Source organism: Micropterus salmoides, unplaced genomic scaffold, assembly GCF_014851395.1.
Source record: "Micropterus salmoides isolate LMB-PRFRI ecotype aquatic unplaced genomic scaffold, ASM1485139v1 Ms_hic_scaffold_13, whole genome shotgun sequence".
NCBI lineage: Eukaryota > Metazoa > Chordata > Actinopteri > Centrarchiformes > Centrarchidae > Micropterus > Micropterus salmoides.
This window is the reverse complement of record NW_024040374.1, coordinates 26,336,034-26,353,460: the sequence shown is the minus strand read 5'-3', so window position 1 is coordinate 26,353,460 and position 17,427 is coordinate 26,336,034. Positions and strand designations below refer to the sequence as shown.

General features: G+C 37.9%; 1 protein-coding gene and 1 long non-coding RNA gene across 3 annotated transcripts; both read left to right on the top strand.

Annotated features, from left to right (window-relative positions):
* The first annotated feature begins 1,465 nt into the window (after positions 1–1,465).
* lnp1 (leukemia NUP98 fusion partner 1) lies at positions 1,466–6,949 on the top strand. Of its 2 annotated transcripts, XM_038716608.1 has the most exons (5): positions 1,466–1,976; positions 4,161–4,400; positions 5,139–5,237; positions 5,552–5,738; positions 6,574–6,949. In XM_038716608.1, the coding sequence occupies exons 1-4, from the start codon at positions 1,791–1,793 to the stop codon at positions 5,717–5,719; spliced, it is 693 nt and encodes a 230-aa protein (XP_038572536.1). In that variant the 5' UTR covers positions 1,466–1,790; the 3' UTR covers positions 5,720–5,738; positions 6,574–6,949. The 2 variants fall into 2 exon arrangements, with proteins under 2 accessions (XP_038572536.1, XP_038572537.1); XM_038716609.1 differs by lacking the exon at positions 5,552–5,738 and having other exon boundaries at positions 1,469–1,976.
* A 5,966-nt stretch (positions 6,950–12,915) lies between these two features.
* Positions 12,916–16,643, top strand: LOC119901408. The gene is made up of 4 exons (XR_005444191.1): positions 12,916–12,998; positions 14,992–15,124; positions 15,265–15,373; positions 15,721–16,643. It is a non-coding gene; the product is annotated as an uncharacterized LOC119901408 (long non-coding RNA).
* The last annotated feature ends 784 nt before the right edge of the window (positions 16,644–17,427 follow it).

Here is a 17,427-nt window from a genome sequence, read left to right as displayed (position 1 = left end):
AAAGTATTTTTTTAATACTATTTAGCAGTTTTGGAACACACACACACACACACACACACACACATACACTGATGTGAAAGCAAGTTAAATTGGTTGTAGTCTGTTCCTCCAGTCCACAATATAAATTTCACTTCTTTATATTTCAGACGTACAACTCAAACCACTGTGAAAAAAAAAAGATTGATGATGATAGTTACTTTGGCCAATCCCTCTGAATCTGTAATCTGATTACTGAATTACTGTATTATGTACATGGTAGATTTGTATATTCTGGCTATATGTATCCATATATTAAGAGTATTTGTTGTTTGTTTTGTTTGTTTCATTGTTCTCTGTGTTCAGGTGCGACCTTAAATGGCTCCCATCTTTGGAAAAACAGCAGATTACTGTAATCTTTATCTGAGATTACATGGCAAAGCAGCATGAATGTTACATAGCAGTTCCTGCCCAGATTTATCCTCCCCTTGATATGAGATGATTACCAGCATTTTGAACCTTTCAGTTTGGGAAAGAAAATGTTGTTCATGTTCAAGTATAAATTTCATCGACCTAAAGCTGAAAACTTAAGCAAAATATCTTATATTTACGTTGCAGTTTATTTGTCATTGTCAGGTCATATTTGTATGCAAACAAAGTGTTACAATACTTACATAAATGTACAAAATTGAAGGACCACTCAAGTCATTGGAGTGGTGTAACAGTATTTGGTAACTTTAAATAGCTCGTTTGGTCCAGCCTGTTTTTCTTACGTCAGTTTCAGAGCACTCCAGGTACCATAAGACTTCACTATGACGCATTTGCATATTTAGTGTTGGTAATATATTATCTCTTAAATGTATTGAAAGTGTAGAAAAACATCTATTTTATCTGAATCCTAAATTTCTATGCACAATTTACATTCCAATTATAAATTGTTTTTAATATGTGGTACAGATGAAGGCATTGTATTAATTTTGTATTAATCATTGTATTGTATTAAGAGTGAACTAACCACATATGCGCTCTGACGAAGTGGAAAACATCAACTCATTGTCCAGTACAACTTCATATAATATGTGCTTATTAATGTTTTGTTTTCAACTTGTGCAAAGGTTTGCTTTTCCAATTGTGTACACACAGTTTTCTCATTTCAGAACTGTATGTGACAATTTTGACCTCTGAAAATAAAGACAAGAAAAAAGTAAATATAATTCAGTAGTACTCAGTGTAATATGAAAGGATATGCTTCCTCCCCGTCCTGTATTACACAAGCCACCAGCTCACAGCATTCAGCAGTGGACAGGATAGCCTGCACTCCATAATTATTGACAGGTTTGATGTACTCAGTGAGTGGAAAGTATGGGGAAATTGGAGTTTCAGTTGTTTACCCCCAGGCCCATGACTGTAATGGAAAAATTAAAAGCAGTGGTCACATCACGAACCCAGTGCCAAAATACTGTTCCTGTCAGACTCCCGCCTTTCTGTTTGTTTCTCATTACCTCCATTTTTACTTTCTCCCAGGAACGTCGAATAGATTATAAAGGATTCACTTATTTAAAGGCTACAGCAAAAGCTCTGCAGTTTATTTTTGGATCATCCAAGAATAAAACAGCCACAGCAGGAGTTGTTGAGGCTACAGAGGGATCTAATTAAAGTATGTTAACTTAGCCTTGTGGGACAGTGCTGTGCACTAGAGCAGCCAGTCAGTCAGAGGCTTAGTAGGTCAGCTCAGTTTTGTCTATACCCTCTGTGGCACACGGCTGGGATCACACGTTCATCTGTTGTACTGGGACTTGCTGCACAACTCCATCATGTCTCTCAGACTCCTACCTGCTTTCATTACGGATAATGATGAAGATGACGATGGTAACTTCACAAAATGGATGAGCAGTTACTGGGGTCACGGAGCAGAAGCTGGACACTCCAGAGACAGAAAACGCAGTTTCAGAAGACCTTCAAAAACACAAGTTGATCGAAGAGCATCACTCCCGACTGTGGTAAGGACCAGCAGCCTTTAGTGGATGCATGCGTGAGACTTTGTTCAGTTGACATATAAACAGCAGCCACACACTTTTAACAAAATGCCCATGTCTGACCACAGCACAAGAAGTTTTCTTTAACGGATGTAAACTTTTTAATGCTACTACCTTTACAAATAAATTAACAAATAATTACTTTATGCAACTAAATGAATCAAAATCCAATATGTCAAGGTGAAAATTTGACAAAAGTTATGTATAGTATATGTACAAGTGATAGTACAAGTAATAAGTTTGAAAAAGAAAGAAAAGTTTGATCGTATTTTGGCACACAACGACATTAGATTAATGCATGTGTATACTCTGCAGACATGGAAAACCCACACGTTGGTATGAGCACTATGCAGGCTATGTTCGTCTGTTGTAGCATTTAGTAATAGTCTGTCCTGACCTGTAATTTGCCTCAATCTATTTAACATAATGTATATCAATGTAATTTATTTATCATCATAAAACACATGTTTGTACAAAGAAATTAAATATGGTACCCCCTCCTCTCCCCCAGCACTTAAACACACAGACATGCACATTTAAATGTGTTGTTTAAAAATAGTGCAGCTCTTGGCAACATGAGTTTATTGAACTTCCTGTGTTGTTATCTGGCAACATGCAAGATTCCAAAATAAAACCCTACAAAGTACAGGATTAGTAATGTTGTGAGTGACTTGTCTTTAATTTCTGTATTACTTTACATCAGTGTAGGCAAACAGCATGCACATGTTTCCTGCCAAAGCATTGATGTCTGTGGAAGTTTTAAAGATATTCCTCAGCATTAATCTCAAACTGAAACAACAATGGGAAATCATATTCTGTTGTTTTTGGTCATGGACAAAGGCATGCAATACCTCTATGGAAAGACATGCGCTCTATGTAACAGTGTGCTTCCTTATTCACTTTTCACTTACCTCCTGTCATAGGGAGGTCAGAGGTCAATGCCACCAAACAGCAGCACACTTGTGGCTCACACATTAGGTACCCAAACCAGTCAAGGAGAATTAAGCAGATCAGATGTTTACCAAAATGTAGACATATGGATGGACAAGCAACAATGAGTGTGTGATTAATTTATGTGTTTCTTTCCATAAAAGCAGTGCTGATGGCATGCTGTCATATGATTAGAGCTGCACTTGTTTACATTTGGAGGTCTTTAGTTGTATTCCTTTGGAACCAAAGACAATCCCCTGAGTTAACTGGCAAGTTATGTGAAACAAAAGCAGCTGAATAGAGAAATGGCGACACATGCTCATATGGATCGGCCTCTTGGTGGTGTCAAACAAAGCACTGAGGCTGCAGCTCAGCTGAAAATTTTAATCATTTTCCAACATGAAAGCCAGTGCCTGCCTCTGCCAACACAGATAATTTGATCCAGAGGAGGAACAAGCCAAATGACTCAACAATTAATATAAGGAGACAGATACTGCATGTACTGTAATCTTTTTAGACACTGATTACAAACTCAAATACATGACACGATAGGCCTCAGACCACTAAGCCTTTTTTGTTCTTAATGATTATTTTACACAGATCTCAACTTTGGCTTGGAGACTCCAAATATATTAAAGAAAATCTGCTTTTCATAGTGAGGAAAGAAGTGGGTGTTTACTAGGAAGGGAGGATTGTAAATAAAATCTGCTATTGAGTTGCAGTGTGGGAAATGTAGGTTCCAGCGTTTGGGATCCTGACCAAAACTAGAGACTAAAAGTGCAATACTATATTGTTGGAGTACCCTTTAATTAATCCTTACTGTTATGACACAGTCATCATCTTGGCACAAAGGCTGTCACTCTCTATTGTTGCTGAATTTATCAGCAGCAGCACTAAGGTTTAGCAGAGAGTGATGAGGGAATACACAACATTAAAGTGTAATAATCTGATTATTGTTGTTGTGTAAATAATCAAGGGACAAACTATAATTAGGTGTATGCATTGACAACATGTTACTTAAGAATATTAGGAGTGATTAACCCCAATCACAGACAAAAGCTTAACATGGTCGTCTGTCTAGCTTAATGCACTCTCAGTTATTATTAGAAATGTGGAAATATTACACTATTGTTTTCCTCTGAGCTGAGATGGAATCATTGTGGGCACATTTTTACACCGTGTAATAGAACTGGCTGTCCTTCTCTGTGTGGTCCCCAGTCACAATTAGATGCCATGAAGTTGAACAGGCTCCATGCAGCGACAATGGCTGCCGCCGGGAGCCACATCAAAAATAGAGAGGATAAGGGGGAGGTCAGGCCCCACCAGAGAGCTCGACGCGCCTCTTCAGACGACAACAGCCGCCCCAAGTCAGCTATCCCAGAGAACCGCATCTCCACTATCCCAGAGCTCACAGAGTCATTCGGGAGGAGACTTTGTCTCCGTGACAAGAAGACCACGGTGAGCAGACGTGTGATAGTTACATAAAATTTACGCAGTTTTTAGAGGTCTTTCTTTACTAGCCATGTGTGTTGCAGATTACCTAGTTAACCGCAGGGTCGATCAAGGTTGGTGCTCTCTATCTTTCCCTAATAGTGTATTATGAAGCTCTTAAAGATTTAAAGATCACTTTAAATCTTTAAGACAGATTAAAAGGTGTATTACCTTAATGTACTGACAGGATCATGAACAGGTTTGAACTGCATGACATGTCCAAAAAGCTCATTGTATAATTCAGCTGTATCTTTTGTAATAAGATATTTCACATTTTAAGAAAGAGCTAGATCATGTCTGTATTTTGCATTTGGGTATTGAATATTTACATATTGCAATGTAAAACCAATGATGATGTTAGGTTTTATTTTTTTTTTTTTTATTACAAAGCTTCCTGTGGTTAGATATAATAGCAAAAACTTTACTGTATAACTGTTAATACATAGTGGAAGTATAGAAACCCTGTTAATTACATAGGCCTCCAGTATATTTTTGTTTGCCTAAACATTATTCAGATCATTTAGGGATTTATGGAGAAGAGTATGTGGCTAAATGTGTATGTATCCATACATTCTTCATATCCTTTAGCTGTCTGAAAAGACAACATTAATACTGTAAATGTACCAGATAAATACTTAATTAGGCGACTGTAGTATTACAAGTCAGGTTCTGATTTAAAAAGAAAGTTGATTCTTTCTTTTACAGAATGATGATGACAGGCTGTGCCTGATCTGTCATGAGGACATGCAGAAGAGTGGGGGGGTAGTTCAAGAGCTTCACTGTACACACCGCTTCCACAAAGAGGTAAAACATCTTTCATAAGCCAGACGCATTGCATGTCTCCTGTTCACTGTGTTTAAACTTCCCCGACCTTCCCACTGCAAAGGATTCTTCACTCATTCACTCCAATCGCAGCATGTCAGATAGGCTATCAGATCCTTGGTGCATGAAAGCAGCTAATTCCAGGATATGCATGATGTGCAAGGTATGAAAACAATCTGCCTACACCTGAAACTTATCTCTGTGGAAGCATGGAGCACTAAAACAGCTTCCCCCTGGTCTGAGGACTTGACACTTAGCCTACTGATCATGATGTCTCCGTTTGGTGGGTGCTGAAGGCACCTCAGAGGTTGGAGCAGTGTCGGCCCCGCAGTGGCAGTGAAGCAGCGGCTTGTCAGGTGAGGAGGCTCTCGGATGAGAGGAGGAAGTCGGCGGACGGGCCAATCTCCACGGAGAAGGAGCATCACACATTCCGTCGACAACTTTCCCTGCGGAGACATCGCTGATATCATTCTATGGGAAGAGGTGACTCATCGGTTGGATAAATGGAGGATTTGCACCCATGGGCCAGACATCAGGATACTCTCCTGAACATTTACTGCTGTATGGTGTGATGTTCAAGTGTTTAATCTCAGGGCCGTGACTGTGCCTGACCTGAACCTGTAAAACAGCCCCCTGTGGGCCCCATTGCTATGTCAGCTTTGGAGTCTTCACAACTCTTTATCTTTAGTGTCAAAAGCTGAATATAGCAAGAACCATAAATTGTACTTCATAATTGTGAAAGCATTTTAAAAGTTAGAATTTAAAAAAAAAAATCTTTTTTGATGAATATGTGACTCATACATATACATATTAGCTCTACCACTTTTATATGAAATATGGCACATACAGTAGATCCTATTATTTTGTCTCAGCTGCTGTGATTTAGCGCTGTCTTTTAATTTACTGTTTCCAGTAACATTATATACTGTATAGTCTGTGGACCTGTAGGGCGACTTGTTTTTAATGAAGTTTAAAATGATGTGTTTTTATGTTCAATCATAACTTCAGTGTTTGCATTTTATGTTGAAGCAGAAAAGAAAGAAAGTCAATAAATCGCCAAGGAAATGACATCACATGTTTTCTTCTAATAACTTTTTATAAATGCACTCCTTCAACAATACAGTGAATGCACAGCAAAGTAAAACAAGTGACAGCAGTGTCCTCGGGGTCAGGGACAGTGTTGATCCTGTCGTGGATTTGCTTACTGTAGGTCAGCATGTTGGAAATTACCTCCTGACATCAGTGAGGGAAATCAATACTGGCAGAAATCCTAAATAGATAGAACAGATGGAATAATTTCTTTTAAAATGTGTTTCAGTGCATGGACCGGTGGCTGTGGAAGAAACAGACATGTCCCCCATGCCGTGTCCAGGTCTTCATGCTCCTCTACTGGTCTTCGTCCCGTACCAAAATCCCATAATGGTCCTGTACCTACACCTGCCGTGCCTGCATGCCCCCTCCCCAGACCTCCACCACACCTCAGTCCTTCTGTATGAACACCCGCTGCTCCTTGGACAACATGTGAGAATGTACTCGAACCAGTACACAAGGAGGTGACTTTTCTTCTGCCATGGGAGGGCCCCGTGAGAGTTAAGGGCCCCTTATTCAGAGAGAGAAACCATTTATTGCATGATAGGTTTATTTATGTAAGATTAAAATGTTCTGTATAAATAAATGCCCTAATATGAAAGATGTTTCTTTTTGTCTGTATTTTGTTAGCATAAAACAACAATGCATTGAACCTGCAATTTTATAAAGCAAACTTTCTCATTTTCTAATTATCCATTTTTCTACAAACAATTTTTGTGAAACTGCAGCCAGCAGCTTGTTTGCTTAGCTTGGCACAAAGACTTTTGTACGGAGATATAACATGTTAATTGGTGCGCTTCAGAGGTGCTGGAGGAGGATTTAGTTACCCTTTAACCCAAAGCCAGGCTAGCTGTTTCCCTTTGTTTCCAGTCTTTATGCTAAGCTAACCAGCGGCTGGCTGTATAAATTCATATTGTACAGCGTACGAATGAAAGAGTGGCATAGATCTTCTAATCTTGACAAGAAAGCTGAGGAGCTTATTTCCCCAAATGACAAACTCTTCCTTTAAGTCAATCTGGAAATATGCAACTGACATTGGGAAATTGATTTTTAATCAAATATTTTCTAACCTCTTTTTAATCTAAAATGAACAGATACTAAAATAGTCTTTAACTTATTCCATTCTCAGTACTGGAAAGATTTTCGAATCATTCTTGACTCAAACAGATATTCATCATGTCTTTCATTTAAATTTGCAAAACTCACACATCACATCAATGGCATTAAGATAAATCAAAACCTTCTTTAAAGTGACTAAACAATCTTTTAATGCACTACTCTATGTGTTATGTGAATTTTAATTAAATTTACCTTGGTTTATGATTTACTTTATTACTCCTTCTCACCCCTTTTAACAAGCTGTTCAGCTTAAATTTAGTCATTAAATATGTGAAACTTGCTTTTGAGCACCTAATTGCTTTAGCTTAGCCTAAAATGAATCCAAACATTTTTATGTCAAAAATTGAACTGGTTTCTTACATTTAGGTCCATGCTTTTATTTAATCAACTTATTCTAAACTAATCTTGAATCATTACCACTCAAAAATGTCATTGTTTCATTTGAAGACAAACACAGGCATGTGATTATGGCATGATGAGTTCACTCCAGCTTCCTAACGCGAGTGTTCTTTAATGATGCTTCACTGTGAAGACAACAAACACATAATTAATTTCATCACTTTATAAGTGAAACTATTGTCTCTAATTTAAAATTCTTTAACTAATCTAACTTCAATATCACTTCAACAAGTGTAAACCTAGATATTATCTTTAATTATTGTTATCTGGTAACAGAATTTTACACCACTAGGGGAGGTTTTTCCACCCCCCTTTCTGGGTTTTCTTATTCTAGTAGCTTGGTTTCCGCTCCTGTGGATCACATAAAATGTCAGTCAGTCATATCTTGACACTCAAAATTTAAACAATATACACAGTTTCAAAATTTTTCAAAACAATTTGTCAAATTTGTCAATTTGACAATTTGGTTTAAATCGAACAAAGAGGTTAACTGTCTCCATGTTTGCAACACACAAGGAAGCTTGTTTGCTTCTTCTTACCAATTCCCTAGAGTAATGATGTACTACTTAAATGGCAAAATGCTTAAAGAGACAAAGTTTACAATATTCTTGTTACTATAATAACACTGTTTGGACAAAAAGGTACTCTGTAGCTTAAAGTTTCTATTGAAATCATCATAACGGAAAATAAATTTCATTTTGGAATATATTTGCTTTGGACCAAATGATTTCTTCATGCTTAGCAACAAAAAGTTAGTATGATTATCTTTTAAGCTACTGTACTTGACATCAGGGTTTTTAATCTTGGCCCTTTTATATTCTAGCTTCCCTCCCATTTTAGATGGTAATATTGTACTCTTCTATATTCATTTATTTTGTAGTACCATGTTTACGCCAGCATTTGGCATAAACAATAGACACATAGTGGACAAGAATAAATCTAATGATCTTCTGGGGTCATGTGCTAGATAATGTTCACAAAGCTCTTAGTATCTAATTTAATTTAATGAATTTCCAGCTTTATTAACATTAATTTAAGATGATGAGCTTTATATAATTTTGATTATATAAACAAAAACACATGCACTTTATAACAAAAACACATGCACTTTAAACCTTATTACTTTTTTATTCGAGTAAATTACTGAACTTAAAAACTTTTACTCATGATGAAATACTTCACATCTGGTTCCTAATTAGTGTATATTTTTATGAGAATCAATTAATGGGATTGATCAGCTAAGATATGGAAACATGCTTCAAAACATAAAATTTGCACCAAATGAACAAGGTAACCTGATCTGGATCAGCTATCTTTTATTTGGATGTCAAGAATATATTCTCACAAAGTGAAAATGCCATGACTCCACAAGTCGGTCACACACACATCTTTGTTTGGCATGAGAAAAGCAATATTGTTTGACAGCACAGTCTGTGTAGACAATCAACCAAACACCCTCAGTTGGTTGATGACTCGGCGAGCGATGCTCTGCCGCCTCTTTCAGACAGCGTTTCAGGTTAATAGTGGAATCTGCTCCCAGCTCAACAAACTTCATCAGGTCAGAAGGAAAAAGCCTCTCCCCACCCCTGCAGCCTATCTCATAATGAGTTGATAATGTGGAACACTAAATGCACCACAAGTCTAAATTTTCCAAAAAATCATGTGGCAATGAGGTCAACTCCGAACCCTTTTCTGTCAATATTTAAACTTCACATGGCTTCCAGATCTTAGACCAGTAGTGGATATCTAGTTGTTGACCTTTTTAGGCATAGTAGAATATTTTGGAATAACACAGATGCTAAAACACCATATAATTTAAACTGTAATTAACGTATCATCATTCTTTTAAACACTTTACTTGAAATACATGAATTTATTTTGGCTATCCAAGGTCTCTTAATTTGAGGGCTGGAAATTTAAGGTCAATATTGTTTCATACGGTAATCCAAGTCCGTCAAGCTCCTGAAGTTTGCGGATGACACCACAGTCATTGGGATCATCTCTGGTGGGGATGAGTCCGTCTAAAGGTTGGAAATTGACCATCTGGTGACCTGGTGCTGCCAGAACAGTCTAGAGCTCAATGCTCTGAAGACAGTGGAGATGGTCGTGGACTTCAGAAAGAGCCCAGCCACACCCTCCCCCATCATCCTGTGTGACTCCCCAGTTGCCAGTGTTGACTCCTTCCGCTTCCTGGGCACCATCATCTCCCAGGACCTCAAGTGGAAGCTGAACATCACCTCTCTCACCAAAAAGGCCCAGCAGAGGATGTACTTCCTGCAGCAGCTGAAGAAGTTCAGCCTACCAAAGACAATGATGGTGCACTTCTACACCACCATCATTGAGTCCATCTTCACCTCCTCCATCACCATCACTCATCACGCTGCTGCCACTACCAGGGACAAAGGCAGGCTGCAATCTTCCATCTCTTCAGGATGCCTCCAGGACTCTGAGGCGAGCAGGAAAGATTGCAGCTGACCCCTCCCACCCGGGACACAAACTGTTTGGGCAGTTGCTGCAGTCCATCAGGACCAAAACGCCACAAAAACAGCTTCTACCCATCTGCAGCTAGCCTCAACAACAAGGCCGGGGTCCTCCGCTGTCACTCCCCCCTTGCAAATAATATTTAGTAAGTCTCTGCACATGTAAACACTATTTCATTTCATATCATGCACAAACCTGGCATATTGCACACATTTGTTGTAAATCTTTGTTGTATATTTTTATATTGTCAGTTTGTTGCAATACATCTGCACTACACAAACCCAGAATAATGAAAAAGTTCTGCAAATAGTTTTACATTATAACTTGCATTGTCTATTCCATATTTATATATTTCTACATTTATTTATGTCAATTGTATGTTTGTCTACGTGTAGCACCTTATCACCACAGCAAATTCCTCTTATGTATAAAACACTACTTGGCAATAAAGGTGCTTTTTCTTCTTCTTCTTCTTCTTCTTGTCAGGGGTGCTTGTTTCAAGGGATAATACTAGTCAAATGAGAATTTCTCTGGAATAGATTAACAACTTAGTTAACCAATTAAATTCGCAAATGAATGTCCTAAAATTAATTTAAACATTCACTTACTAGTCAACTGCTTAAATCGGTGATATCTGTTGGATTGTGCTAATCATTTCAAAGACATTAACTCATTATAAGCTTAAACCTACCTAGGTTGCAGCATGTTTATCAATCGCCGTTAATAATTGCAATTGAATTTGTCTCTATGATAATGTACGAAGTTCACTAAATATTTGGGCTTACCTAAATTGAAACACAGACTAATTATTTCTAAATAGCTAAATCTGCATTTTACTCTTGAAACAACAATGACCATTGACACCTTTTATGTATTATTCGTTCACATTACATTATGTGAACCTAATTTTTGACATGATAACATTTTACCATCTCATTTTAATTAATGGATTCATGAGAATTAACATTCAGTTGTTTCACTCAAAAACCTTCTTATTTAAATTCAAACAACTTATCACGTTTTGGGCCGCTTGCAACAACTAATTAACGTAATCTCCAAATCTACTCTTTTTACATGGGTATCCTTAATGAGCTTAGCAAAGACCAAATTGAGTATCCTAACTTTTCCTCTAAATATGATACTAATTAAATTGAAAATCTTTTAATTGAAATTAATTTCTGATTGATCACTAATTGATAATTGCTTATATTATTGACAAATTAAAGTGAAAGAAGAATCCCTCCACCTGACCCTAGTGGCTGTCAGTATTTAATCAGTAAGGTAGAGTTTCAGTTTCATTGATTTTTTCCTTCCTTTACTCCCATAGGTTGCTCACAAGGGAGCGCTGTCGCCTCACAGCAAGAAGGTCGTGGGTTCAAACCCCGGTTGCCCTGGCCTTTCTGATTATTGAAGACTGTGGTTTAATTTTACGTTTACCTGTTTGAACAGTTAGTCAGGTCCATGCAAGATCTAATACTGATGGTGTTTTTTGATTGAGCAAATTGGAGAAAACTCATGGATTACATGCATTTAACAGTTGCCCTTGTGAGCATCCATCCATCCATCGTCAACCGCTTATCCTGCATACAGGGTCGCGGGGGGCTGGAGCCAATCCCATCTTACATCGGGCGAAAGGCAGGGTACACCCTGGACAGGTTGCCAGTCCATCACAGGGCCACACATAGACAAACAACCACTCACACTCACATCCACACCTAAGGACAATTTTGGTGACACCAATTAACCTAGCCTGCAAGTCTTTGGATGGTGGGAGGAAGCCGGAGCACCCGGAGAGAACCCACGCAGACACGGGGAGAACATGCAAACTCCACACAGAACCCATGACCTTCTTGCTGTGTGGCGACAGTGCTAATCACTGCACCACCGCGCCGACCTAGGCTAACTGTCTCTCTTATTAAAATCCTGAATGGTAATTGCATAAACTAATCAATAAATTAAACACTCAAGTTTCTTAAAGTGAACTGGAATATGGACTCTTTGATCCAAACAAAAGATGACTAAATGCCACCATTAGGGGGAGTTCCTTAGTATCTGTCTCATCTGTATTAATTAAAACAAATCTAGATAGTTAAATCTTTCTTTAACCTCTTAACATTCCTGTAAAATTCATGCTAAACGCCTATTCAAGGCATATCCAAAGTAAATTGAATGTAGTTCTTGAACCATTTGGAGTATATGCATGGTTTTGGGCTTCTCTGAAAGAGAACACTCTGGAGTGTCTAACCCAAAAGTCAGAATGATTATAGGTTTAAACACACTACAACTAATATATCTTTCATATATAAATGCTTGCTAACAAGTACATGCAGACAACTAAAGCTGAGACTTATTAGCTGGAAAGCACAGTAGGACCACAGGATAAAGCATTACCTAGTCCTAGTTTACATTTCATACCAATACCATGAAAAATTACTATTTTACACAGGTTTTTATAAGTGTATGTCTTAGAGTATTTTTTCTAAAACAGCACCGCCCCTTGGCGGCAGGCGGCTGCTGCTGCATCACCAGTAGCTCGACGCAGATGTGACGACAGTATCTGGCATAGTCAGAGATCATATGAAGTTGACATATCAACTATGTGTGTGTGCACATACCGAAAGCTGCCGCGAGGACCTGACGTTGGAATGTTAAGAGGTAAAGTAACGTTAGTGTTTCTAGAGGGAGTCTGACTTGAAACTGAAAGCTACAACAATTTAGAACCTATGTTAGACTAATTAAAGGAAGTCTTCCTTGCCATAATAAGGTGAATAATTACCTGGTTTTCCAGTTATTTTGGAAATGTTTTGCTCTAAAACTGCTCACTTAAGTGAGTAATCTTGATAAATATAAACCAAATAAATGGAAATCAGCGTTCTGAGTAGTAAGTTACTGCACAGACATCAGACCAATAAACTTTCGAAATGGTCCAACCTTAACAGCTTCCAAGAGCTGATAGTTTGAACTTTAACAATGTCAGCCGACTACAAACATGGCTGACAACACTTAAAGGTTCAGTGTGTAATATTTCTGAGGCTCTATTGACAGAAATGCAATATAAGATCCATAACTCTGTTTTCAATGCTGTATAAAGACCTTACATAATGAACCATTATGTTTTTATTACCATAGAATGAGACATTATTATCTACATAACCACGGGCACACCCTCCAATGCAGGTTGCTGTATTTTGTCCTCATGTTTCTACCATAGCCAACAAGGACAAACAGCGCCACAGAGCGTGTTTTGTCATCAGGGCGTTCTTCTTCTGCTTGTATAATTCCGGTAGTGTAGACGCCCATCACTAAAGTAACATTGAATATGTACAAAGGAAATAATAATAAGTCTGAGTAGTCTTCTCGTTTATTAGAAGGGAAGTGACATTTGGACAAATGAAGAAGCACAGGTGTTATTTAGCAGGAGAGCCAACAGCATGTGGATCTTTATACCATGAAGCCAGACCAGTTGGGACAGATACTGACAGCTGACGGCCGAAGGCCGAAATCACAGATGCTTTGGATTTTCCGGAAGGAAGGCTATAATGTGGGACAGATGTTTTCAAAGCGGTGCTGAAGTTGTCTGTTTTCTGCGGCACAGGTAAATAAGTTTGTCAGACTTTAGGGATGCAATAAGATATATAACAAGACCGTTTGCCTATCAAGTGACCACTAATAAATACTTTCCAAATTTGCATTAAAGATTAAAAACAAGCATGTTTTTTTTGGATATTGCTTCCCCACTGTGCACACAAATGTGTAATTTGTACTTTCAATTAATGCTAAATGCCCATTAAAAACGTTTCACCATTTTAAAACAAGCTGAAATGATGGCTGTCAGTACTACTTTGTGTTTCTGTTGTATTTTAAAAAAAAAAACGTTTTGGTAATATTTGCATGCTTATCTAATTAAGCAAAGCCAGAGGAGCCTTAATCCTCACCTGACAACGCATTCGTAAACTTCATGTATTATGTGGTTTATAATGGGACTGTGGTGCAGAAACAGTGAGGCTTACATTGTCCTGGTATCTGTCAGTGGTCATACTTGATGCACTAGATGTGATAGTTTTTGAGAATTTCTTCATTTTCTTTGGTATGTTAGTCCAGATGAGCCAACACTCCCAATATGAAAAATAATGTATTACAGGAGTATAAGACATCATGTAGCACTTCATTTCTTCATGTGGCTGTTGTTTATTAATGAACAAGTAACAATAATATTCAGAAAAACATTTGGTGTTACATAATTTCTTAATATATCTGTCTAAAGAAATCTCATTTCTTGACTGGCAATCTCTTCTCTCACAGACCACAGCTTTGTCCTGTCTCAGGCACCATTGCTATACAACTTGCTTGATAGGGGAGGGGGGTGCCATTCGGAATCCTCACCACTAGATGTCACTAAGACTTACACTGAACCTTTAAATACATTAGGAAAGGGATTGCTCTGTTTTGGTAGGATTTATATTCATCATCTGTTAAACTTGCAACTGATATATATCTGTTTCTGAAATGTACAATATTTTACTAGCTAATTATGATTTTTAAGCCATCCTAGGTGCATATGCACATTTGGGATGTTCTTCTATATTGTTGTATATCCTTACACCTTGAAATAATTAACAACTCTCTCTAATATCTATAATATATGTAGGTGAACCTCGTAACAAATAAAAAAGCTGAGGCAGGGATTACAAGACTCCATGTTATGGCTACTGTTGGAGGACAGACCAGATGTAGTACCAGAGTTTTTTCCACGTCAATCAATGGCTGAATGCACTGCTCAGGTATTCTATTTCATCTGAACACATTGCCCACACAAATATGACTAATGGTGGCTTAAAATCAGCAAAGCATCCCTCAAATGATGTTATTTTGCTTTTGTAGTGTTTTCAATTCATTCACATTCGTCAAATGTGACGTTTAGATTCTAGACATCATCTGGCCAGTAGAAGGGGAAAAGGAGGATGATGATGAATGCCCTGTTGCAAACCAATGCAGAATTGCTGGCTACCTATGGCAGTTTGTGGAGACAGGTATATTTGTTTTTGTGCTCTCTTGTGGAGATCCACCTGTTCATTATAGAACATGTTGAAAGTAATAATTTATGACAATATGAGGTTTGGACAATCAGGTGTGTCCAAACCTCTGACTGGTAATATGTATTGTATTTTTTTTATTATTTTTATTTTTTTTGTGACTGCAACATCCATGTTATAATCGCAATATACCATGGGGTTTTTTGTGGCATCACCTGACATGTTTACATTCATGTAAAGTGTACAATGCATCTGTATTGCAAACTGAGTCTCAAAATCACAATTTCAATTAATATTTGTTCTCCTCTCTTCCATTGGTGTGTAATTATTGACCTCCATTCCAGTGACTGAAGACAAACTGAAGCAGTTAGTGAAATTCTGGGTGGGCTGGTAGCTGCCCATGCAGGACATGCAAGTGGAAGTTGTGCAGGCAGACCATCCAAGATCATCCACCTGTTTCCACATCCTGCGCTTGCCTGGTCACTACACCAGTTATGAATAGTTCTGTGATCATCTGTAAGGTTGCACTGCAACTAATGATTGTGGGTTTGGACTAATATGAAGTCTATGAGTTCTGCTGCAAACCATTGTTAGGGCACACTGCACAACATCACCCATGCATGTTTAGAAAGTGTGTAGGTTGTGACATAAATAGTCAGTAGATGGCAGCCTTTTTTGTGTTCTATGAGGAACAAGTTCTAAATTCAGGAGGTCTCTTAATTTTCTGGTTTCCTTTAAATTGAAGCTTTACATTGATTCAAGTATCAAATGTTTATGGGCTCAAAGCCCATGAAGGATTCTCAAAACATAACTATATAATTAAAAACTTTTGAAACTTTTTTTTAAAGACAAAAAAAAGCTTGAAGTATAAAAGTGCATGCTGGCTGAAAGTTGCTGTCAAGGCGAGATTAGAGTCCTCTCTTGGCCATGTTCTGTGCTCTCCCTGGACTGCTATGTCCCATTCTTTGCTGAAAATCTCAAAGACAGTTAATGGAGTCAAAGTCACTGATGTACTAGACTGGATTTGGTGAAGGTAAAGTTTTGTCAGTTTGAAGAAAATAAGAAATGTTGTAAAAGGTCACTGATAATAATCAAGTCAAAGTTGAGCATTCTGTTATGTACCTTAAAATTAATACTTGAATGGATATCTCAGAGTATAATAAAGTTGAACAAAGAATGTACCAGTTTAAACTTTGAATGTGAGAATTAGAGGGACTGACTTTATTGCCATCTGTCGTCATGACAACGTCACTTTTGCAAATCTACAAAACGTGACTATTTCAAAGTCATGTACATACTATATGTATATATAAATATATATCCAAGTACCAACACCAACACCAACATAAAAAGGCTGTTATGGTTTGGACTGATAGAAACAGGTCAGGAATCAGAAGGGCTGTGGCTGTAGCCTACAAGCATACTTAAACATGTGCAAGCAGTTAAAACACATACTGTATCTTTGAGTGTAATTGTAAGTTGTAAATGTATGTAAGCAAAGAATAGATAAAGAATGGGAATAAATGTTTTAATTTCAGCTATCACACAAAATTCAAACACACTGCAGTAATAAGTTTCCTTCATAGTCTTTAGTCCTTGCTTGTGAACTCACCCATCCAGCTAATACAATATTTGTATAGGGTTGTTTTTTCTGTGGGATATGAGAAGCAGTTCATAGAGATAAGCCTACACATAGCCAATGCTGTGCATGTACTCTAGTGCAGCTAAGTATCTGTCAACTCCCATGCATGTTGAGGGTCCCATTGGGTCCACAGCACCACGAAGTCCAGCCAGGTCCTCAGGTCTCAGTGGGCAATCGCACTCTTGGACATGGACACCACAGTTGGGATCAGAAGGTATAAGGCCACTACTCTCCCAGTGAATCAGAGGGATGTGCAAATCCTGTAAGTTAAAGAGGTGGTATTATGCTTTTGGGCTTTTCCCCTCTCCTTTATTGAGGCTGTTAGGGAGAATTAAACATTTGTAAGACCATTGGTGACCTGTAACTTCAGATTAAGACAATCTAACTAATGTTATATGTAGCTTAGGAC